At 46.9% G+C, this 25,954-nt stretch overlaps 1 protein-coding gene across 2 annotated transcripts in view; it reads left to right on the top strand.

Annotated features, from left to right (window-relative positions):
• The window catches only part of LOC144493398 (uncharacterized), a 122,831-nt gene that overhangs the window by 58,897 nt on the left and 37,980 nt on the right, over window positions 1-25,954 (top strand). Inside the window, exon 4 of one of the 2 annotated variants that reach the window (XM_078212261.1) lies at window positions 23,152-23,205. The exons of the other annotated variant lie outside the window; for it this stretch is intronic. Coding sequence (XP_078068387.1) covers window positions 23,152-23,205 — 54 coding nt within the window. The remainder of the gene's footprint in view (window positions 1-23,151; window positions 23,206-25,954) is intronic. 2 annotated transcript variants of the gene reach the window in all.

The following is a 25,954-nucleotide window of genomic DNA, read 5'->3' as shown; positions in this document are numbered from 1 at the left end:
ATCCACTTGAGTGGCAACCTTTAGAGATCTGTGGATATGAACCCCAAGATCTCTCTGTTCCTCCACAGTCTTCAGAACCCTACTTTTGACCCTGTAATCCACATTTAAATTAGTCCTACCAAAATGAATCACCTCACATTGATCAGGGTTAAACTCCATTTGCCATGAACCCCTTCAGTTTCTGAGGAGACATGAATGGTGCTGAACATTGTGCAGTCATCAGCGAACATCCACAATTCTGACCTTATGATGGAAGGAAGGTCATTAATGAAGGAGCAGAAGATGGTTGGGCCCAGGACACTATCCTGAGGAACTCCTGCAGTGATATCCTGAAACTGAGATGATTGGCCTCCACCACCACAACCATCTTCCTTTGTGCCAGGTATGACTCCAACCAGTTTTCCCCAATTCCCATTGACTCGAGTTTCTCTCAGGCTCCCTGATGCCATATTCGGTCAAATGCTGCCTTGATGTCAAGGGTTGTAACTCTCACCGCATCTCTGGAGTTCAGCTCCTTTGTCCATGTTTGAACAAGGCTGTGATGAAGTCAGGAGCTGAGTGTCCCAGGCTGAACCCAAACTGAGCGTCAGTGAGCAGGTTATTGCTGAATGAGTGCTGCTTGTTAGCACTGTTAATGACCCCTTACATTACTTTTTGGTAGATCGAATTTTGGTTGATCGAGCCAGGGCAGGACTTACTCAGTTAATGATAGGACGCTGGGAAGAGTTATAGAACAAAGAGACCTAAGGGTATAGGTTCATAGCTCCTTGAAAGTGGAGTTACAGGTGAAGAAGGCATTCAGCATGCTTGGTTTCATTGGTCAGAACATTGAATACAGGAGTTGGGATGTCTTTTTGAAATTGTACAAGGCATTGGTAAGGCCACACTTGGAATACTGTGTGCAATTCTGGTCACCCTATTATAGAAAGGATATTATTAAACTGGAAAGAGTGCAGAAAAGATTTACTAGGATGCTACCGGGACTTGATGGTTTGAGTTATAAAGAGAGGCTGGATAGACTGGGCCCCTGGAACTGTGAGGGGCAGCAGTGCTAACCACTGTGCTACCGTGCCACCCACAGATTTTAACTCCCTGATGAAGGAACAATGATGGTACAAATCAGGATGGAGTGTGGCTTGGAGGGGAACTTGTAGGTGGTGGTGCTGGCATCTGCTGCTCTTGTCCTTGGGTGCTAGAGGTCGTGGGTTTGGGTCTGGGACGTGTTGCTGAAGGACCCTTGGTGAGTTGCTGCAGAGCTGCCTGCAGTTAACACGCATTGCAGTCACTGTGCGCTGGTGGTGGAGGGAGTGAATGTTTAAACTGATGAATAGCCTGCCGATCAAATGAACTGCGTTATCTTGAATGGTGTTGAGTTTCTTGGCTGGTGTTGGAGCTGCACTCGTCCAGGCAAATGGAGACTATTCCAGCGCACTCCTAACTTGAATCTTGTAGGCGACGGGCAGATGTTTGTGAGTCAGGAGGTGAGTTACCCGCTGCAGTATTCCCAGCCTCTGACCTGCATTTGTAACCACAGTATTTATATGGCTATTCCAGTTCAGTTTTTGGTCAATGATAACACCAGGAAGTTGATAGTAAGGGATTCTGTGATGGTAATCATCGGCCAGGGCATTGAGTTTAAAAATTGTCAAGTCATGTTGCAGCTTTATAAAACCTTAGTTCGGCTGCACTTGGGATATAGTGTTCAATTCTGGTTGCCACACTACCAGAATGATGTGGAGGCTTTGGAGAGGGTACAGAAAAGGTTTACCAGAATGTTGCCTGGCATGGAGGGCATTAGCTATGAGGAGAGGTTGGAGAAACTTGCTTTGTTCTCACTGGAACGACGAAGGTTGAGGGGTGACCTGATAGAAGTCTACAAGATTATGAGAGGCATGGACAGAGTGGATAGTCAGAAGCTTTTTCCCAGGGTGGAAGAGTCAATTACTAGGGGGCATAGGTTTAAGGTGTGGGGGGCAAAGTTTAAAGGAGATGTATGTGCCTGGACCTTGCTGCTGGGGGAGGTAGTGGAAGCAGATATGATAGTGGTTTTTAACGGGCGTCTAGACAAATACATGAATAGGATGGGAATAGAGGTATAAGGTCCCCGGAAGGGTAGGGGGTTTTAATTAAGTCGGGCAGCATGGTCGGTGCAGGCTTGCAGGGCCGAAGGGCCTGTTCCTGTGCTGTAATTTTCCTTGTTCTCTGTTCTCTTTGTTGTAATGTCATTAGGAGATGGTTGGATTCCCTCTTGTTGGAAATGGTCATTGCCTGGCACTTGTGTGGCATGAATGTTACTTTCCACTTACCAGCCCAAGCCTGAATGTTGTCCAGGTCTTACTGCCTATGGGCATGGACTGCTTCAGTATCTGAGGAGTTGCGAATGGCACTGAACGCAGTGCAAACACCATCACTTGTGACCTTACATTCAAGGGAAGGTCATTGATGAAGCAGCTGATGGTGGTCGGGGCCAAGGACACTACCCTGAGGAACTGCTGCAGTGATGTCCCGGGACTGAGATGATTGACCTCCAGCAAGTGAAGGACGCTTGACATCTGTGGAACTAAACCTGAACGAGGAGCCAACGCCATCAGGAGAGCAGAGAAAACTGGCAAGAAGACAAATGAACGTTGGACTCTAATCTGGTATTATTCAGAGCAGCAGATTGGCTTGCGCTGTTCAAGTCTTCATTTATTGTTCTGTCCCCGGCTTTCCACGCGCTGGTTCCCTGCTTAACATCTGAGCTGTCAAGCTGTGTGAGTGAGCCATCAATATTTCCCATGAGCTGTTGGATCTGTCTTCTCATGAATGAGTTTGCCATTGAGTGAGGGGGGGATTAGCACCATGGCAGCTCAAGTTACCCAAGTGGGTTGCTAAGGCCAGTTGAACAAGAAGCTTTTTTTCCCCTGGTTATTAAGTGACAATAGTAACTCAGTTGTGGAGGGATTTGATCTGAATTTACATTTTGCACTTCACTCACAGTGCCCTCGCTTGTGCAGGCATTGCTAAGATGGGTTTGAATTCGAACTGGGATCAAGTGAAGTCTGCATCATCCTTTTCAAATATATATATATATATATATATAGAGAGAGTTCTTCATTGCCAGTTGTGGTCATGCTTCAGCTGTGCACAGTCCTGGTTAGACCACATCTGCGAGCAGTTTCAGGTACCGTGCATCTTTTGTAGGCATAAATTGGTCTTGGAGGGAGTGGTACCTGGATTCTAAAGGTTAAATTATGAGGAGGGGTAATATAAACCTGGGTTGTGTTCCCTGCAGTTTAGGTGAATGAGAAATTGGATTAATTTATTAAGATGTGAAGGAGTGGGATGGCACGGTGGCCCAGTGGTTATCACTGCTGCCTCACAGTATCAGGGTCATAGAGTCACAGCGCTTTACAGCATGGAAACAGGCCTTTCAGCCCAACTTGTCCATGACGTCCCTTTTTTGAAACTAAGCTAGTCCCAATTGCCACGTTTGGCCCATATCCCTCTATACCCATCTTACCCATGTAACTGTCTAAACGCTTTTTAAAAGATAAAATTGTACCCATCTCTACTACTACCTCTGGCAGCTCGTTCCAGGCACTCACCACCCTCTGAGTGAACAAATTGTCCCTCTGGACTGTTGTGTATCTCTCCCCTCTCACCTTAAACCTGTGCCCTCTAGTTTTAGGGAAACGATATTGACTATCTACCTTATCTATGCCCCTCATTATTTTATAGACCTCTATAAGATCACCCCTAAGCCTCCTATGCTCCAGAGAAAAAACTCCCATTCTACCCAGCCTCTTTTTATAACTCAAACCATCAAATCCCGGTAGCATCCTAGTAAATCTTTTCTGCACTCTTTCTAGTTTAAAATATCCTTTCTATAATAGGGTGACCAGAACTGTACACAGTATTTCAAGTGTGGCCTTATCAATGTCTTGTACAACTTCAACAAGACGTCCCAACTCCTGTATTCAATGTTCTGACCAATGAAACCAAGCATGCTGAATGCCTTCTTCTCCACTCTGTCCACCTCTGACTCAACTTTCAAGGAGTTATGAACCTGTACCCCTAGATCTCTTTGTTCTATAAATCTCCCCAATGCTGTACCATTAATTGAGTAAGTCCTGCCCTGGTTCAATCTAACAAAATGCACCACCTTGCATTTATCTAAATTAAACTCCCAGGGGCGCAGGTTCGATTCCTGGCTTGGGTCACTGTCTGCGTGGGTTTCCTCCAGGTACTCCGGTTTCCTCCCACAGTCTAAAGATGTGTGGGTTAGGCTGACTGGCCATGCTAATTTATTTAGTGTCGGGGGGATTAGCAGGGTAAATATGTGGGGTCACGGGGATAGGGTGCGATTGTTGTCGATGCAGGTTCGATGGGCTGAATGGCCTCTTTCTGCACTGTAGATTTCTGTGATTCTGTGAGAATGAGACAAGCTAGATGGAGAAATACTGGGTGGAGTTTTCCTGGCCCTGTGAAGGTGGGTTTGGAGTCTGCAATGTGCGAAAGCTCCGTGACATGTTTCGGTGTGGGGAATCTGATCAGTTATCTGCACTAAAGACGCAAGCGGCCAACTGAGGGGATTTTGAATCCATATGGGCCTAATGTAGTGGCTAAATCAGTGCTGGTCCCCCGCTCTATATGGGAGCTATCATCTCCATGGAGGTAACTTCCTAAAAACATAGAAAATTGGAGCAGAATTTGATTTTTGATTTGATTTATTATTGTCACATGTATTAACATACAGTGAAAAGTATTGTTTCTTGCGTACTATACAGACAAAGCATACCGTTCATAGAGAAGGAAACGAGAGAGTGCAGAATGTAGTGTTACAGTCTTAGCTAGGGTGTGAAGAAAGATCAACTTAATGCAAGGTAGGTCTATTCAAAAGTCTGACAGCAGCAGGGAAGAAGCTGTTCTTGAATCGGTTGATACCTGACCTCAGACTTTTGTATCTTTCTCCCAAAGGAAGAAGGTGGAAGAGAGAATGTCCGGGGTGCGTGGGGGCCTTAATTATGCTGGTTGCTTTGCCGAGACAGCGGGAAGTGTAGACAGAGTCAATGGATGGGAGGCTGGTTTGCGTGATAGATTGGGCTACATTCATGACCTTTGGTAGTTTCTTGCGGTCTTGGTCAGAGCAGGAGCCATACCAAGCTGTGATACAACCAGAAAGGATGCTTTCTATGGTGCATCTGTAAAAGTTGGTGAGAGTCGTAGCTGACATACCAAATTTCTTTCGTCTTCTGGGAAAGTAGAGGCATTGGTGGGCTTCCTTAACTATAGTGTCGCTATGGGGGGGAGGATCCAGGACAGGTTGTTGGTGATCTGGACACCTAAAAACTTGAAGCTCTCGACCCTTTCTACTTCGTCCCATTGACGTAGACAGGGGCATGTTCTCCTTTACGCTTCCTGTAGTCGATGACAATCTCCTTTGTTTTGTTGACATTGAGGGAGAGACTAATGTCGCTGCACTTGTTCACCAGATTCTCCATCTCATTCCTGTAGTCTGTCTCATCATTGTTTGAGATCCAAGCCTGTTCCACCATTCATTATGATCATGGCTGATCAAGCAACTCAATAGCCTGATCCCACCTTCCCCCATATCCTTTGATCCCCGTCACAGGGGAAACTTTCTTGCGCAGGCTGGGGTGTTGGGCGTAGGGTGGGGATGGGTGACATTGGAGCCAACCCTCAAAAGAAGGGGCTGGCATCAAGAAAGGCCAAGTGCACTGTCCCAAGTGATCCACTTCAAGGGGCCTTGAGACCTCGTCCTTTATCTGTAAATACACGGCCTCTGAGAGCACTTTTTTGTGTTGAGGCAAATTTTCAGTCTCAGGTTGGCCCCAGTAGCTCACATCCCTCATGGGGCCTGTTGCAATTGTAGAGCTGTTGGAGCTGTGGGCTGGCAGTATCTAAAGCCCACCCACCATCTTGATTAGGATGGCAAGCACGGAGATGGCCAAATAGGAGGCTGCCTCCAATAGGGTTGCGCTGTTGGCTGCCCTGGCTGTAAAGTGTGAACTCAGAACGTCCTTTTGCTCCCGACACAACCCGTGGGGAAAAAAAATCCAGCTCAATATTTGTGCTGGTTGGGGAGTCTGGAACAGGGTAGAAATGTCAATTACTAGGGGACATAGATTTATAGCAAAAGGGGGAAAGTTTAGAGGAGATGTGAGAGGCAGGTTTTTTTTACACAGAGGGTGGTAAGTGCCTGGAATGCATTGCCAGAGGAGATCGCAGTGAATCACAGAATGCTACAGTGCAGAAGAGGCCCTTCGGCCCATCGAGTCTGTACTGACGCACGAAAGACCCTGACCTGCCCACCTAATCTCACTTGCCAGCACTTGGCCCATAGCCTTGAATGCTATGATGTGCCAAGTAGTCATCCAGGCATTTTTAAAGGATGTGAGGCATTCCGCCTCCTCCACCCTCCCAGACAGCGCATTCCAGACCATCACCACCCTCTGGGTAAAAATGTTTTTCCTCACATCCCCCCTAAATCTCCCACCCCTCACTTTTAACTTGTGTCCCCTCGTGACTGACTCTTCAATTAAGGGGGAACAGTTGCTCCCTATCCACCATGTCCATGCACCTCATAATCTTGTACACGTCAATCAGGCCGCCCCTCAGTCTTCTGGGAAACAGCCCAAGCCTATCCAACCTCTCTTCATAACTTAAATGTTCCATCCCAGGCAGCATCTTGGTGAATCTCCTCTGCACCCCCTCCAGTGCAATCACATCCTTCCTATAATGTGGCGACCAGAACTGCACACAGTACTCCAGCTGTGACCTCACCAAAGTTCTATACAACTCCAACATGACTTCCCTGCTTTTGTAATCTATACCCCAATTGATAAAGGCGAGTGTACTATGTGCCTTTTTCACCACCCTGTTTACCTGCCTTTCCGCCTTCAGAGATCTATAGACAAACACGCCAAGGTCCCTTTGTTCTTCGGAACTTCCCAGTGTCAGACCTGTCATAGTATACTTCCTTGTCAAATTACTGCTTCCAAAGTGCATCACCTCACACTTTTCAGGGTTAAATTCCATCTGCCACTTATCCGCCCATTTGACCATCTCGTCTCTATCTTCCTGTAATCCAAGACACTCAACCTCACTGTTAACCACCCAGCCAATCTTTGTGCCATCGGCAAACTTACTGATTGTACCTCCCACATAGTCATCTATGTCATTTATATAAATGACGGACAATAGTAGAGGCAGATAAAATAGCAGCGTTTAAGAGTCACCTTGACAGATACAGGCAGGGAATAGATGAATATAGATCGCAGAGGTCCATAGTTTAGAAAAGTGTCATGTGTCGGCGCAGGCTTGGTGGGCCAAAGGGCCTGTTCCTTCCTTTGCTCTTATGACCACATGAATAAGATTAAATATATTTAATGGGGGACATAGTCTAAAATTTAGAACTAGACCTTTCAGCAGTGAAATTTGGAAACCATTTTAACAAGATTGATGGGTGTACGTTAATCAAAGGTATTAAAGGATATGGAGCAAAGATGGGTGTTTGGAGTTGGTTCACAAATCAGCCATAATCTTGTTTGATGACGGAACAAGGCTTGTTGTGCTGAATGGCCTCCTTCTGTTCTTGAATGTCTGAAGTAGGAAGGTGGTGATCATCTTTGGATAAAAGCAAATTACTGCGGATGCTGGAATCTGAAACCAAAAGAGAAAATGTTGGAAAATCTCAGCAGGTCTGGCAGCATCTGTGAGGAGAGAAAAGAGCTGTCGTTTCGAGTCCAGATGACCCTTTGTCAAAGCTAGCTAAGAGGACAGAGACAGGGCCTTGGTTTAATGTCTCATTTGAAAGATGTGTCCCAACCCCACCTCAGAGCAGCAAAGATCATCACCACTTTCCTACTTCAGACATTCAAGAACAGAAGGGGGCCATGTAGCAGAACAAGCCTTGTTCCACCATCAAACACGATTATGGCTTTGACAAAGGGTCATCTGGACTCGAAATGTCAGCTGTTTTCTCTCCTTACAGTTGCTGCTAGACCTGCTGAGATTTTCCAGCATTTTCTCTTTTGGCGATGATCTTGGTTATTTTAATTGCTTCAAAGTTCTGGTGCCCTAGATTGGATTTTACTGGAGGGAAGTAGAACAAGACGAGGAATGCGTGGGGCCATCCACAGCAACCTGCATAGATACATTGGGATGATGGCAGCGAAGCTTTAGACCTTGGCTGGTGGTCTGCAAACTGAGTTTTGCTCTGTTGTACCTCTATCTTAATGTTTAATACGGTGACCTGCAGGTCTACTCGCCTAGTATCGGGGGAGGGTGGAGATTAGGCCGGCGACCGGCATCGACATGGTGGGCTGAATGGCTTCCTTCTGTGTCATAAATCTGCAATGATGTTTCGGTTGCTACCGCACCTGTCTCTGAGTCAGGAAGTTGTGGGTTCGAGCCCCGCTCTAGCGACTGGAGCGTGAAATCTGGAGGGAGCGCTGCTCTGAGAAAGGGGGGGGGCATCTTTCAGATGAGACATTAAACCAAGGCCCTGTCTCTGTCCTCTTAGCTGGCAGTATAATGGCACTCTGTTTCAAAAAAGGGGAGTTGCCCCTGATGGCCAGAGCAGCAATGGATTGTCTCCTGATGGCCTGGTCAACATTTATCCCTCAACCCAAGTCACCTCATTTTTTTAAAAAAAAGCTTATTTGTCAATATTGTTTTTTGTGAGCATTCACTTTGCACAAATTGGCTGTCACAATTCGTAGAATAATAGAATCCCTGCAGTGCAGAAAGAGGCCATTCAGCCCATCGAGCCAGCACAGACGACAATCCCACCCAGGCCCTATCCCCGTGACCCCATTTATTTACCCTGCGGATCCCCCTGACACTAAGGGTCAATTTAACATGGCGAATCCACCTAACCTGCACATCTTTGCAGTGTGGGTGGAAACTGGAGAACCCGAAGGAAACCCACGCAGACACGGGGAGAACGTGCAGACTCCACACAGACAGTGGCCCAAGGCCGGAATTGAACCCGGGTCCTTGGCGCTGTGAGGCGGCAGTGCTAACCACTCTGCCACTGTGCCGCCCCCTACATCACAACAGTGGCTGAACTTCAAAAGTGCTTCATTGGCTGTAAAGCATTTGCAATGTCTTGAAAGAGTGAAAAGTGCCAATTTCAATGCACGCCCTTCTTTACCAGTGGTTCCTTTTGCAATCACGGCCGACAAGAGTGTACGAACGTATTGGCACTTTACAGAAAATTAGATCGCTTTAGGACAGTTACGGCGAGGTTAAAGTAATGTTGCAAACGCACCCTGTCTCGAGAGCCCATTGTGCACTGTCACCGGCTTATAAAAAAAATCTACTACAAGCGTGTTGCTGTGGCCCTGACACAACAGCTCTATTGTTGTGGTGTGATCGAGGCCAGAGACTCCTGTGGATACTTAATGATTGTTTCAAACAGATGCTGTTTTCATCATCATCCAGTCTGCAGATTAAGGGCTCAGTTCTCAAGTGTCTGGGTCTTGGTTTGTTTGGGTGAGTTCCTGTGTTTTGCCAACCTGTTGTGTAGTAGTGTGGAAGGGGGTGGCGGTGGTGGGGGGGGGGGGGAGGGGATTGGAACTGCCTATCCCATTTTTGTTGGAGGGTGAGACACTTGCGAGTGTGAAGTTTGGTCATGTACTCGATCCTACTATAGACTGGAGGTGACATCACCCCCTGTGTTTTTTGTAAATTCTCAGCCTGTGGGCCTTGCTGGCTAGACCAACCTTGACTACCTGTGCCTAACTGCCCTTGAGAAAGCAACGGCGACTCACCTTCTTGAACTATTGCAGGGCGTACAGTGTGGGAGCACCCACAATGTTGTTAGGGAAGGAGTTTCAGGATTTCGACCCAGCGACTTTGATTTGATTTATTATTGTCACGTGTATTAACATACAGTGAAAAGTATTGTTTCTTGCGCACTATACAGACAAAGCATAGCATTCATAGAGAAGGAAAGGAGAGAGTGCAGAACGTAGTGTTATAGTCACAGCTATGGTGTAGAGGAAGGTCAACTTAATATAAGGTAGGTCCATTCAAAAGTCCAATGGCAGCAGGAAAGAAGCTGTTCTTGAGTCCATTGGTACGTGACCTCAGACTTTTGTATCTTTTTCCCATTGGAAGAGAGTATGTCCGGGGTGCGAGGGGTCCTTGATTATGCCGGCTGCTTTTCCGAGGCAACGGGAAGTGTAGACAGAGTCAATGGACGGGAGGCTGGTTTGCACGACGGACTGGGCTACATCCACAACCCTTTGTAGTTTCTTGCGGCCTTGGGCAGAACAGGAGCCATACCAAGCTGTGATACAACCAGAAAGGCTGCTTTCTATGGTGCATCTGTAAAAATTGGTGCGAGTTGTAGTGGACATGCCAAATTTCTTCCTGAGAAGGTAGAGGCATTGGTGGGCTTTCTTAACTATAGAGTTGGCATGAAGGGACAGGTTGTTGGTAATCTGGACACCTAGAAACTTGGACACATATCCCTAGGAATAGGGATATCTGCCCAAGTCAAGGTGTTGTGTGACTTGATGAGGGGTAAACTTAGAAGTGATTGTCTTCCTGTGCACCACTTGCCCTTGTTGGTGCTGAAGATTTGGAAGGCTCTGTCAAAGAAACTCCAACAGGTTTATTTGGTAGCGAAAGCCACTAGCTTTCGGAGCGCTGCGCCTTCATCAGGTAAGTGGGAGTTCGGGTCCCCCTGACGAAGGAGCAGCGCTCCGAAAGCTAGTGGCTTTTGCGACCAAATAAACCTGTTGGACTTTAACCTGGTGTTGTGAGACTTCTTACTGTGCTTACCCCAGTCCAACGCCGGCATCTCCACATCAAGAAACTCCAACCCATACATATTAGAAGCCTTGTCAAGCAGGAATTGAAGATGCTAACTCCTTTAGCCACTAATCCCGTTTACAGGGATTGGGACTCTAATTCCAGAGTAACATCCCTGTTTACAGGGATTGGACATGTACTTGAGGGCAGCAAATCCCTATTTGCAGGGATTGAGTATCTAATTGCTTGGCAACGACGGTCTGTTGGAGGGATTGATGAACGAAAATGCAGAGTGACCATCCTCCTCCCACTGTGATGGGCCATCTGTGACAGACAAAATCCCTTCGGATCAAGGACCTTAACCACCTAAAGATGATGGTTGTTCAATCTCTCTTTGGTGCTTACAATATTGAACATGACTTTTCTTTCACCTCAAATAGTTTTTAATTGCATGCTTACGTCCACTTTCCCTCTCCAGCTTCCTACCGTACGTACTTCTAAGTATCCATTTTTTGGATGGTTGTAAACTGTTCTATCAGTTTGACGTAAAAGATCTTCAATAAGTTTTTTAAAAAAGTTTATTTATTAGTGTCACAAGTAGGCTTACATTAACACTGCAATGAAGTTACTATGAAAATCCCCTAGTCGCCACATTCCGGCACCTGTTCGGGAACACTGAGGGAGAATTTAGCATGGCCAATGCACCTAACCAGCACGTCTTTCGCACTGTGGGAGGAAACCGGAGCATCCGGAGGAAACCCATGCAGATACGGGAAGAATGTGCAGACTCCGCACAGATCCAAGCTGGGAATTGAACCCGGGTCCCTGGCGTTGTGAGGCAGCAGTGCTTACCACTGTGCCACCGCACCGCTGTTTCAGTGCTGCAATTGGGATCTGTGCTAAGATGCCGGGAATGACTGCTAAAGTTAGCCAAAAAGCCCCATGGGTTGTGAAAGGGAATGGTTATCCAGCAGTGCTGCTGGAAGTTGGGGAAGAAGCAGTACAAGGGGAAAAAAAAACTTCTGGCATCGGTGTTGAGGCATACATGTAAATAATGGCCACTCCTTTTGCAAAGTAACAGAGTGTAAACCCCACTCCCGATAATACAGTAACTCAGCAAGGAGGCAGTCCCCTTTTGGGTCAGGGGAGGTGGGGGAGAGAAAAAGGTAAAATAGAAGACAAATATGCAAACTCAGTTTAACACACTTCTCAAGAGGTCTAACATGCACAGTCTCTTGATCAGTCTATAGAGGCTCTGTGGGGAACTGTGAAGTATTTATCTGTCTTAAGTGTTTGCTCCATCTTTTGTCTTGAGTGTGTTTGAAATAGAAGACTGAGAGATGGAATTAAGAGTTTTAACGTGTAGATTATACAGATTAACGTGCTCGCTCCGGCTTCTTTACACGGCTGTCTGGTCACAGAGTGGCTATTATACTCAGCTGCAGCCCAGGAGGATTACTGCTCAAGTGGCAAGGCCCTTCAGACCACTGCTGATTAGAGAGGGGGGTAAAGTCTGAGATTGCCAGAGAAGACAAATAACTCCAGCAGATGTCTTCACTGAAGATTGGGCGGCAAGGACACAATTCCTATTGTTCAATGCCCCAGAATAACAGCTCCACGTAGCACCCCCCCCCAACCCCCCCCCACCCCCCCCCCCCCCCCCCCCCACCCACCATACACACAGACACTCGAACCATTGCTGTTTCTGTGTAGTCAAACTTTATTCCTTTATTCGGACCCCCCCGCTCCGTCCCATTACAGCATCCCCCCCCGCCCCTCCTCCCTCACCTTGTGATCCTGTCATCTGCTGCATCAGATGTCCCCTCTGCCCCATTGTTCTCCCTGTTTGCAGGCACGCTGCTGCTAACTAGTTCAAGACGTGCAGATCTGCAGCCCTGTCAGACTGGGTTGGCTTTAAGTTGAGTTGACGAGACCTAAAACCTAATGCCTTTTTTTTCCCTCTTCCAATTCTTTATCATTTGTTTTTCAATAAGGGAAACATGTTATTGTTTTTCTTTTCTGGGACCTTGTTATGAATTAATGGCCCCCTTGCTGGGCTGGACGTTATAATTAAGTGGTGGGATTGAAACCTTATGCAGCCAGACGTCGCGCTCTTTTCCCCTTTGCCCTCTCTGCTCTCCCCCGGTCTGTGAAAGAGTAGGACTGACAGTCTACTTTCTTATATTCGTTCATGGAATGTGGCGTTGCTGGTTGGGCCCGCATTTGTTGCCCATTCCTAATTGACTTTGAACTGAATGGCTCGCTCAGCCATTTCAGAGGGCGGATAAGAGTCAACCACATTTCTGTGGGTCTGGAGTCCCAAGTCACAGCTAAGAATTGCAGGTATCCTGCCCTAAAGGACATTGGGGAGGCGATGGCCTCGTGGTACCTCCCCGGTCTGCGTGAGTTTCCTCTGGGTGCTCCGGTTTCCTCCCACAGTCCAAAAGACGTGCTGGTTAGGTGCATTGGCCATGCTAAATTCTCCCTCAGTGTGCCCGAACAGGCGCCGGAGTGTGGCGATAATGGGGATTTTCACAGTAACTTCATTGCAGTGTTAATGTAAGCCTACTTGTAGATCATATAGAATCATAGAATCCTACAGTGCAGAAGGAGGCCATTTGGCCCATCGAGGCTGCACCGACCACAATCCCACCCAGGCCCTATCCACATATCCCTACATATTTCACCCACTAACCCCTCTAACCTATGCATCCCAGGACATTAAGGGGCAATTTAGAATGGCCAATCAACCTAGCCCGCACATCTTTGGACTGTGGGAGGAAACCGGAGCACCCGGAGGAAACCCACGCAGACACAGGGAGAATGTGCAAACTCCACACAGACAGTGACCCGAGCCGGGAATCGAACCCACGTCCCTGGAGCTGTGAAGCAGCAGTGCTAACCACTGTGCTACTGTGCCGCCCGTTGTGATACTAATAAGTAAACTTTATCGCCAGACTATTAATCCAGAAACTCAGTTAATGCTCTGGGGACCCGGGTTTGAATCTCGCCTCGGCAGATGGTGGAATTTGAATTCAATTAAAAAAATCTGAAATTAAGAATCTACTGATGACCATGAAACCATTGTCGATTGTTGGAAAACCCATCTGGTTCACTAATGCCCTTCAGGGAAAGAAATCTGCCGTCCTTATCTGGTCTGGCTGACATGTGACTCCAGAGCCACAGCAATGTGGTTGACTCTTAACTGCCCTCTGAAATGGCCGTGTAAGCCACTCCGTTCAAGGACAAACAGGGATGGGCAATAAATGCTGGCCAGCCAGCGATGCCCATGTCCCACGAATGAACAAAAAAAAAATTAGTGAACCAGATAGCTTTTTTATGACAATCGACAACGGTTTCACGGTCTTCATCAGACATTTAATTCCAGATTTTTATTGAATTTTTTAAAAATTCAAATTTCGCCATCTGCCATGGGATTCGAATCCGGGTCCCCAGAGTATTACCCTGGGTCACTGGATTACAATTCCAGTGGGACCACTGCCAAACACTTAGGTGATTCCCATCTCGGATTTTGATTTTACTGTTCTGCTATAGAAGAAGGTAGAAATCTGGATTATGAGTGCAGTCTGGATGAAATATAAGGTTCAACTGCACAATATTTGACACAAATACAGATTTTCCTGTCCTGCATATCTTTTTTTTTCTACTCTCTTTCAAATACCTTCCAGTTTCCTTTTGGGGAAAATAAAGGTGTTTCTCGTCTCGAACCTGTACTCATTGGATTTTAGAAGAATGAAAGGTGACCTTATGTCAATTGTGCAGTGCCTTGACAGGGGAGACACTGAGAAGATGTTTTCACTCCTAGGGAAATCTAGAACCAGGGGACATGGTTTTGAAATACTAGATCTCCCATTTAAGACAGATGAGGCAGAATCTCTTCTCTGAGGTTGGTTGGTAGCCTTTGTAATCTTCTCCAGGGAGCAGTGATGACTGGGTCACTGAACATGTGCAAGGTTGAGTTGGACAGATTTTTGACCCACAAAGGAATCGAGGGTTATGAGAGACAGGCAGGAAAGTGGAGTTGAGGCCACAATCAGAACAGCCATGATCTTATTGAATGGTGCAGCAGGATCGATGGGCTGAAGGGCCTCCTATTTTTCTTACATTTGTTCGTACTTGCGGTAAAATGCACCATGTACCAATACTCCCCTTACCTTTCCAGCAGTGGAATTTATTTTCATTTCAAGTAAAAGTTTATTTATTAGTCACAAGTAGGCTTACATTAACACTGCAATGAAGTTACTGTGAAATTCCCCTAGTCGCCACAGTCCGGCGCCTGTTCGGGTCAAGTCATATTTTCATATTTTTTTTCTTTGTTCAAATGCGAATGCTGTGTCCTCTTGTTACTGATTTTGCAACTAGTGCGAACAATTTTGCCTTCACTATTTTTGCCCTCTCAAAACAGTCGCCATTTTGAGACTATATTTTAGAATTTTCCCTCGCTCCCCAACTGCAAACTTTCGGTCCCAGTGGAAATAGCTTCAAATGTTTATAACTATAATCTCCTCATTGCTGGTATCATTCTGGTAAGTCTTTGCTGTACCATTTCCACAGCACCATTCCCCAGAATTACATGCAATGGTCTACTTTGGGTTTAGCCAACGTGATAGACAAATTTAACTTCACTTCATTTTTTCTTATGTTCATTTCCCCTAATGGATAAAACTCAAAAATCCCATTTGAATTTATTATGACCCATTTCACCTTCACCCCTGACTTTAAAGATCTGCGGGTCAGTACTCCCCCCCCCTGCCCCCCCCCCCCCCCCCCCCCCCATCCTCAAAAACGTTGTCATTTAGGATATGCTTATTTCAGTCAGCCACCACAGTCGAGGTTTCATCACGACTTGTCCCCAAGCTCTGGCCATTATTGTGGGACGACACGGCAGCACGGTGGTTAGCACTGCTGCCTCACAGCGCTAGGGACCCAGGCTCAGTTCCGGTTTGGGTCACTGTCTGTGTGGAGTTTGCACACTCTTCTCGTGTCTGCGTTGGTTTCCTCTGGGTGCTCCGGTTTCCTCCCACAGTCCGGAAGATGTGATAGTGGCCGTGCTAAATTCTCCCTCAATGTACCCGAACAGGCACCAGACTGTGGCGACTAGAGCATTTTCACAGTAGCTTCATTGCATTGTTAATGTAAGCCTACTTGTGACACTAATAAATAGACTTAAACTTATTTTAAAAAATATTCATTTATGGGATATGGGTGTTGCTGGCTAGGCCAGCATTTATTGCCCATCCCTAATTGCCCTTTAGAAGATGGTGGTGAGCTGTCTTCTTGAACTATTGCAGTCCATGTAGTGTAGGTACATCCACACTGCTATTAGGGAGGGAGTTCCAGCATTTTGACAGCGACAAGGAAGCAATGGCATTATATTTCCAAATCAGGATGGTGAGTGACTTGGAGGGGAACTTGTAGGTAGTGGTGTTCCCATGTATCTTCTGCCCTTGTCCTTCTAGATGGTAGCAGTTATGGGTTTGGAAGGTGCTGCCTAAGGGGTCTTGGTGAATTTCTGCAGTGCAGCTTATAAATGGTTCTGCCACTGTGCGTCAGTGGTGGAGGGAATGAATGTTTGTTTGTAGATGTGGTGCCAATCAAGCGGGCTGCGTTGTCCTGGATGGCGTCGGGTTTCCTGAGTGCTGTTGGAGCTGCACCCATCCAGGCAAGTGGAGAGTATTCCATCACACTCCTGACTTCAGCCTTGTAGATGGTGGACAGGTTTTGGGGAGTCAGGAAGAGAGTTACTCACCACAGGATTCCTAGCCTTTGACCTGCTCTTGCAGCCACAGTATTTATATGGATAGTCCAGTTGAGTTTCTAGTCAATGGTAACACCTAGGATGTTGATAGTGGAGGATTCAGTAATGGTGATGCCATTGAATGTCAAGAAGTGATGTTTAGCTCCTCTCTTGTTGCAGATGGTCATTGCCTGGCACTTGTGTGGTGTGAATGTTTTTTGCCACTTGCCAGCACTAGCCCAGATATTGTCCTGATCTTGCTGCATCTGGATAGGGACTGCTTTGGTGTCCGAAGAGTTGCGAATGGTGCTGAACATTGTGCAATCAGCAGCGAACATCCTCACTTCTGACATCATGATAGAAGAAAGGCCATTGATAAAGCAGCTGAAGGTGATTGGGTTAAGGACACTAGTTGGCCAATACAGCCATCCTTGTGCCTTACCCTGCCAATCGAAAAGCAAAAGGCTCATTAACCAATTGGATGATGCTTGACTGTTGGCCACATAGATATTTTTTTCTCCATTTTCAACATTTCTACATATGGGTTAATGGACTGTCGCCCCATCCTGGGTGTATCCTGCCTCAGGGCCAGTGTCTGTCGGGATAGGCTCCCATTCCCCGTGACCCTGAATTGGAACATGCGGTTAGGTGCAAGTGAAGTATATATGGGTAAAGAGAAATATTCAAAGAAAATGACCAACGAGAAACCCAATCTTTTTGTAATGTCCTGGTTTCTTTCCCCATGGTTCCACAGAGAAGTGTCTTGGAGATTGAACTTCAATTTCTGGAGACTCCTGGCCAAACCTAGGGTTGGGGATTTGTTGGGGGGGGTGGGGTGGAGTGTTGTGGAGGCGGAAATGAGTGACCTTGATCTGGTTGCGGCATTTAAAGCTCCAGTTGGAATCAATGGCACTGGGGGTACCAGTAGGGAGGCGATGGCCTGGTGGTATTATCGCTAGACTATTGATCCAGAAACTCAACGAATGTTCTGGTGACCCGGGTTTGAATCCCACCACAGCAGATGGTGGAATTGGAATTCAATAAAAAATATTTGGAATTAAGCACCTACTGATGACCATGAATCCATTATCGGAAAAACCCATCTGGTTCACGAATGTCCTTTTGGGGAAGGAAATCTGTCGTCCTTACCTGTCCACATGTGACTCCTTTGCCACTGCAATGTGGTTGACTCTCAACTGCCATCTGAAATGGCCGTGTAATCCACTCAAGGGCAACTAGCGATGGGGCAATAAATGCTGGCCAGCCAGCGACGCCCATGTCCCATGATAACAAAAAACATTTATGGCAGGGATTGAAGGTGGTGGCCAATGTTGGGGTCTTGGCTCACCCAAACATTCTGGTGAGACAGAGACAGTGCAGAGGTCGAGAGGAATTTTGGAGCAGTAGACTCTGGAAGCGCTAGCATTCCTGTCTTGGCTGACCGCATGCCTATGGATGGTGTTGCACAAGGGAATGGGAAGGGATCAAGGATAGATCCAGGGCGCATTCTTTGATTTTGATTTGATTTGAATTATTATTGTCACATGTATTAACATACACCAGTGAAAAGTTTTGTTTCTTGCGCGCTATACAGACAAAGCATACCATTCATAGAGAAGGGACCGAGAGAGTGCAGAATGTAGTGTTACAGTCATAGCTAGGGTGTAGAGAAAGATCAACTTAATGCAAGGTAAATCCATTCAAAAGTCTGACAGCAGCAGGGAAGAAGCTGTTTTTGAGTCGGTTGGTACGTGATCTCAGACTTTTGTATCTTTTTCCCGATGGAAGAAGGTGAAAGAGAGCATGTCCGGAGTGTGTGGACTCCTTAATTATGCTGGCTGCTTTGCCGAGGCAGCGGGAAGTGTAGACAGAGTCAATGGATGGGAGGCTGGTTTGCGTGTTGGATTGGGCTACATTCACGACCTTTTGTAGTTCCTTGCAGTCTTGGGCAGAGCAGGAGCCATACCAAGCTGTGATACAACCAGAAAGGCTGCTTTCTATGGAGCATCTGTAAAAGTTGGTGAGAGTCGTAGCTGACATGCCAAATTTCCTTAGTCTTCTGAGAAACTAGAGGCATTGGTGGGCTTTCTTAAATATAGTCGGCATGGGGGGAACCAGGACAGGTTGTTGGTGATTTGGATGCCTAAAAACTTGAAGCTGTCGATCCTTTCTACTCTTGGGGGGGGGGGGGGTTCCTCTTCATTCTTACTTAGATTTCAGGATGATTGGGTAGCAGGTCACAGAGCAGCAATGTTAGGAATTATTGGAAATGTGTTTCTGACTGACAGCTTTTACATTGTTTCCAGCTTTTATAAATGATCTGTCGAACAAAGCAGCTGAAAAGAGATGGCCTCTCTTCTCCACGCTCCTCCAGACATATAATATCATTTTAATTGATGGAAAACACACTGCGGTAAAGGTGAAAACACACAACAATAGCCCAGACACCACTCCGCTTCACACAAAAAGCCAGGCCGAGGCTACTCGAGACTCTATTGTGTTGAAATGGGTCACTCTGTCCGCCAGGCTCCATCTTCTGTCTCAACACCGACACTATCATTCTGCTCAAGGATTTGAGGGAGGAGGAAAAAGCTCACCCTTTTAACCCGTTCATCACCCATTTTCTGCTTCTGGGTTGATTGCTTTTGTGGCATGCGGTTACCGTGGCGACTGGGAGACGGCTAATTCAAGCCAAGGGTCCTGGCCAATGTGTTCGGTGGCCCAATCCCAAAGGGCGGCGAGGGTTCAATTCTGGCCTCGGGGTCACCCTCTGAGGCAATTATTTACAAAATAAGGGAGGGAGAAGAAAATCTCTACTGCAGATAGCTTGAGATCTTGGGTCAACCTCTCTAACTCCTTTAAAGGGTCGATAAACCTTTAAATACCTGCTTTGTAAAGGTCGCTCTTCTCTGCCCCCCCCACCCCAAATTTCCTTGATGGCCCCAAAGAGAGCATTTTCTGATAGAATTTCATAGAATCCCTACAGTGCAGGAGGAGGCCATTCGGCCCATCGAGTCTGCATCGACAACAATCCCACCCAGCCCCTATCTCCGTAACTCCACATATTTACCCCGCCATTACCCCAACTACGCATCTTGGGACACTAAGGGGCAATTTAGCACGGCCAATCCACCTAACCTGCACATCTTTGGACTGTGGGAGGAAACCGGAGCACCCGGAGGAAACCCACGCAGACATGGGGAGAACCTGCAAAATCTACACAGACAGTCACCCAAAGCCGGAATTGAACCCGGGTCCCTGGCGCTGTGAGGCAGCAGTGCTAACCACTGTGCCGTCCCCGGGACTCGGGGATTTTCACAGTAACTTCATTGCAGTGTCAATGTAAGCCTACTTGTGACACTAATACATTCTTCAGGAATGTTTTTAAGAGACGGAAAATGTGTGGGGAGAGGAGAGTATTGAGAAGAAAGTTAGAAAATGGATAAGGTTATATTCTGTGTCTTGTTGGCACAATGTCTAAATTATGTGGAACATTTGGTATTTACTTTTTTATTTGAATTGAGGGCTACTCCTGGGCGGCACGGTGGCACAGTGGTTAGCACTGCAGCCTCGCAGCACCAGGGGCCCAGGTTCAATTCTGGCCTTGGGTGACTGTCTGTGTGAAGTTTGCACATTCTCCCAGTGTCTGCATGGGTTTCCTCCCACAGTCCAAAGATGTGCAGGTTAGGTGGATTGCCCATGGTAAATGTGTGGGGTTACAGCGATGGCAGGGGGCCTGGGTAAGATGCTCTTTCGAGAGTCAGTGGCGACTTGATGGGCCGAATAGCCTCCTTCTGCATTGTAGGGATTTTATGATTCTATGATGTAACACCCTGCATCTCTCTCTGATGCCCTTCTGAGGGCTACAGTTGAACCAATTTCTTGAGTTACTCTCTGGGATGTTGCACCAGGGCCTGAGGGGACATGTCTATGTCTGTAATTCCTATCATAATTTCTATCATGAGTAAGAAATAGGAACTGGAGTAGGCCATTCGATCACCAATTGATCAGATCACGCCTCAGGTCTAAACTTAAACTTGGTCAATGTTTCACAGCAAGGAAGGTCATAGATAGATAGCTGGAGGTTTAGGAGCAGTAAAATACTTGAGGGCATAAGTGAAAACATGGGTGGCACAGTGGTTAGCACTGTTGCCTCACATCACCAGGGACCCGGCTTCGATTTCCGGCTTGGGTCACTGTCTGTGCAGAGTCTGCACATTCTCCACGTGCTTACCCCGCCAATACCCCTCACCTACACATCTTGGGACACCAAGGGGCAAACTAGCATGGCCAATGCACCTAACCCACGTGTCTTTGGACTGTGGGAGGAAACTGGGAGCACCCGGAGGAAACCCACGCAGACACGCACAGACTGTAAGCCGGGGCCGGAATTGAACCCGGGTCCCTGGTGCTGTGAGGCAGCAGTGCTAACCACTGTGCCACCTGGGGACTTGGGGATTTTCACAGTAACTTCATTGCAGTGTTAATGTAAGCCTAGTTGTGACACTAATAAATAAACTTTTTTAAAAAATGACTTTGGTGTTATCACAAGTACAATAGTGTAGTGGATGTTTGAGCAGCACCTTGTGTTTGTTGTATGCTTTGGTGCATGTAGGTGTGTGTGTGCACGCGTGTGTATGTATGTGCATGCATGGGGAGAGGGTATAATGTATTGGACTCAGTACCACTTGTTATTAAATGGCTGCAGTGTAAGCATCCTGACCCCTCTCCTCATTGCCCTTTAGCTACTTCCTATTCTATTCCTCTCCCTGATAAAACCCGGAATCCTGACAGTGCAGAAAGAGGCCGTTCAGCCCATCGAGTCAGTATTGACCACAATCCCACCCAAGCCCTATTCCCGTAACCCCACATATTTAACCTGCTAACTCCCCTGAAACTAGGGCCAATTTAGCATGGCCAATCAACCTAACTCGCACATCTTTGGACTGTGGGAGGAAACCGGAGCACCCGGAGGAAACCCATGCAGACACGGGGAGAACGTGCAAACTCCACACAGACAGTGACCCAAGGCCGGAATTGAACCTGGGTCCCTGGCGTTACAAGACAGTAGTGCTAACCACTGTGCCACCGTGCCACCCTACATATAGGTCTCCTCTTACCTTTCTTGACTCTACCCAGCCCCTTATTTTTTCCATTCTGATTTAATTTTCTGGAACTTGTGTGTTTCAGTAAGATCCCCTCTCATTCTTCTGAACTCCAGTGAGTGTAGGCCCAACCTGCTCAAGCTTTCCTCATAAGAGAAGCCATCATCCCAGGAATTAGTCGTGTGAACCTTCTCTGAGCTGCTTCCAATGCTTCCGGTTTTGTCCCACCTTTAAGTAAGGTGACCAAAACTGTGCTCAGTACTCCCGCTGCAGTGTCACCAGGGATCACAAAGGCCTGCTTGTGATAGTAAACTGAGGCCTGTCTGCTGCTCCGGTGGATGTGAGATTCCTTGGCACTGTGTCTCCCTGGTGTTTTCTCCAGTACTTATCCCTTCACAAGCATCATGAAGGCAGATTATCAGGTCATTATCATTTTGCTCTTTGTGGGATCTTGCTGTGTGTGAACGGGCGGCTATGTTTCCGACAAGGCAACAGTGACTACATTTCACGTTTACTTCATTGGCCGTAAAACACATCGTACAGACACACAAAAACATAGAAAATAGTAGCAGGAGTAGGCCATTCAGCCCTTCGAGCCTGCTCCACCATTCATAGAATCCCTACAGTGCGGAGGAGGCCATTTGGCCCATCGAGACTGTTCCGCCATTCATAGAATCCCTACAGTGTGGAGGAGGCCATTTGGCCCATCGAGATTGCACCGACAACAATCCTACCCAGGTCCTATCCCCGTAACCCCACATATTTACTCCGTTAATCCCTCTAACCTACACATCCTGGGACACTAAGGGGCAATTTAGCATGGCCAATCAACCTAACCAGCACATCTTTGGAGTGTGGGAGGAAACCGGAGCACCCGGAGGAAACCCATGCAGACACGGGGAGAACGTGCAAACTCCACACAGACAGTGACCCAAGTTGGGAATCGAACACAAGTCCCTGGAGCTGTGAGGCAGCAGTGTTAACCTCTGTGCCACCATGCTGCCCATTCAATATGATCATGGCTGATCGTCCAACTCAATAGCCTTATCCCACCTTCCTCCCATATCCTTTGATTCCCTTTGCTCTCGAGCTATATCTAACTCCCTCATGAAAACATAAAGGGTGGGATTTTCCAGGTGTGCTTGCCCCAATGCTGGAAATTCCTGCACGAGGTCAACAAATCTTTGAATGGTCCTCCCCCACCCATTACAATTCCCATGGTGACAGGAAAATTCCGTCCAGAATGTTTTGGCCTCAACTGCTTTCTGTGGTAGCGACATCATGCGCTTGTGAAAGGTGCTTTAGAAAGGCAAGTTCATTCCTTAAATCCATTTGCTGCTTCTTAATATTCATGTTGTCCCACACACAACAGAATACACCGTGTAACACAGTATTATGGTGAGTTATACTGTCTGGCACATTGCCATCCTTTGCTGCCCTATGTTCCATATCTCTGAAAATAATCCAGGTGCGATTTTTTTTTTCAACTCAATTTTTAATATCTAATTTTATTTTTCTTAGAAGATGTTACTGAAGAAAAGCTGTGGAGCTAAAACAAGAATTATTAAAATTCGAGTGAGTATGTTAAGTCATGTTTTAGTCTACAGTCACTCCCACCTTCCCCACACCTTGCCTCCCTCTACGTCTGATTTTTAACTTTGGGCGCATTTGGGGTGCACAAAGAGCCTCTGTGAAGGTTTCAAAGTGACTCCCGGGTCGTTTAACCTCTGAGCCTTATTTTTGATCCACGGTGGCACAGTGGTTAGCACTGCCGCCTCACAGCGCCAGGGACCCGGGTTCGAATCCTGGCTTGGGTCACTCTGTGCGGAGTCTGCACATTCTCCCCGTGTCTGCGTGGGTTTCCTCCGGGTGCTCCGGTTCCCTCCCACAGTCTGAAAGACCAGACCAAGCTGACCAGAAAAGGCATTGTACCCGATTTTGGGTTTCATCCGATGCTTAATTTTAGCCAAAAGGTCAAAGCTCGTCAGCTATGAGGTAGGCCAGGGACATCTGGCTATGAGTCAACACAGTCGCTTCCACCTTGCGTGATGGGGGAGCCCATTTTACAAGCTTATAAAGCTTGAAACAAAATAAGAAGCTGCTGCTCCTTGCAAGTTGCCACACAGAGTGGCAGCATCTTGTGTGTCAAGAGGCAAGAAGCCAAATCAAAACAGAATTCTAACTTGATACAGATTTGAGCACCCATTTTCTCTCTCCGCAGTTGCTGCCTAACATGCTGAGTATTTCCAGCAGTTTCTGTTTTCCTTGAGGACATCATAGGACTTGGAGCCTGATTATGGAGAGAAATTTTGGGAGCTTTGAGGGGAGGTGGGGAAGGGGCTGGTGGGTTGTGAGAGCATTGATCACGAAAATATGTCAGTGATTTGATTTGATTTATTATTGTCACATGTATTAACATTGAAAAGTATTGTTTCTTGCGCGCTATACAGACAAAGCATACCGTTCATAGAGAAGGAAAGGAGAGGGTGCAGAATGTAGTGTTACAGTCATAGCTAGGATGTAGAGAAAGATCAACTTAATGCAAGGTAGGTCCATTCAAAAGTCTGACAGCAGCAGGGAAGAAGCTGTTCTTGAGTCGGTTGGTACGTGACCACAGGCTTTTCTATCTTTTTCCCAACGGAAGAAGGTGAAAAAGATAATGTCCGGGGTGTGTGGGGTCCTTAATAATGCTGGCTGCTTTTCCAAGGCAGCAGGAAGTGTAGATGGTGTCAGTGGATGGGAGGCAGGTTTGCGGGATGGTCTAGGCTTCATTCACGACCTTTTGTAGTTTCTTGCAGTCTTGGGAAGAGCAGGAGCCATACCAAGCTGTGATACAACCAGAAAGAATGCTTTCTATGGTGCATCTGTAAAAGTTGGGGAGAGTCATAGCTGACATACCAAATTTCCTTAGTCTTCTGAGAAAGTAGAGGCATTGGTGGGCTTTCTCAACAATAGTGTTGGCGTGGGGGGACCAGGACAGGTTGTTGGTGATTTGGACACTTAAAAACTTGAAGCTCTCGACCATTTCTACTCCATCCCCATTGATGTAGACAGGGGCATGTTCTCCTTTACCAGTGGAAGTGCGAAACCTTTCTAAAAGAGTAACGTGATTGACTCTGGAAAGTTTTTGGAAGTCACAGGAAGAAGCAACCTAAAGCTTAATGCTGTATTTGGAGCCATTGTATTGGTGTCTGGTGATGCTCAGCATTAGAGTGAGTACTTGTGTCTCAACCATTGAGCATGTTCTGAATCAAGCATGTAGGGAAGACTACAGAACACACCATGTGTGACCTGGAGAAAGTCACACCAAGTATTTTAGAAAAGTGATTTCCCTGAAGAGACTGTTGGAAAAGGCTGTTTGATGGAACTGGATCCCAGGCAGGAAAATGAGGAAAATTCATCCAGAGGCTGATTCAGAAACGCTTTGAACCTTGGAAATCAGTGGACACTTCAGCTGATGCATCAGGTGATGGAATTTGAGGTCAGTGTTGCTACAGAGGTACAGTGGCCTCCTGTTGCTGGTCCTCCACCTTGTTTGACTTTAAATTGCGTCAAGATATGCCTGAGTGCAAAAGGAGCTGTTACGTTTAATGCTCGACCACACTGGGTTCACTCACTAACTGGCTAAACTATCAGCCTCATTACTTACAGAAATATTTGAGCATCAGTGTTTTGTGTGCATAACCAGATCGATTCCTGGGATTGTTGTATGAGGTGAGATTGTGTCAGCTGGACGTGTATTCACTGGAATTTAGAAAAATGACAGAGGATCTCATTGAAACTTAGACAATTCTGATAGGCATATTCTGACTGGATGCAAGGATGTTCTCTCCTCGGGCTAGGGATGTGGTCCAGAACAAAGGGTCACGGTCACAGGATCGGAGGTAGACCATTTAAGATGAAGATGAGAAGAAGTTTTAGAGGGTGGTGAATGTGTGGAATTCTCTACCACAGAAAGCTGTGGAAGCCAAATCACTGGATATACACAAGAAGGCAATAAATAGACTTCGTAGAATCCCTACAGTGCAGAAAGAGGCCATTCAGCCCATCGAGTCTGCACCGATCACAATCTCACCCAGGCCCTATCCCTGTAACCCCACTTATTTATCCTGCTAACCCCCTCTCACGAAGGGACAATTTAGTATGGCCAATCAACCTAACCTGCGTATCTTTGGAGTGTGGGAGGAAACTGGAGCACCCGGAAGAAACCCATGCAGACACGGGGAGAACGTGCAAACTCCACACAGACAGTGACCCAAGCCGGGAATTGAACCCGGGTCCCTGGTGCTGTGAGGCAGCAGTGCTAACCACTGTGCCACCGTGC

This window comes from Mustelus asterias, chromosome 5 (assembly GCF_964213995.1).
Source record: "Mustelus asterias chromosome 5, sMusAst1.hap1.1, whole genome shotgun sequence".
NCBI lineage: Eukaryota > Metazoa > Chordata > Chondrichthyes > Carcharhiniformes > Triakidae > Mustelus > Mustelus asterias.
The sequence above is the reverse complement of the archived record's forward strand: the minus strand, read 5'-3'. Positions and strand labels throughout refer to the sequence as shown.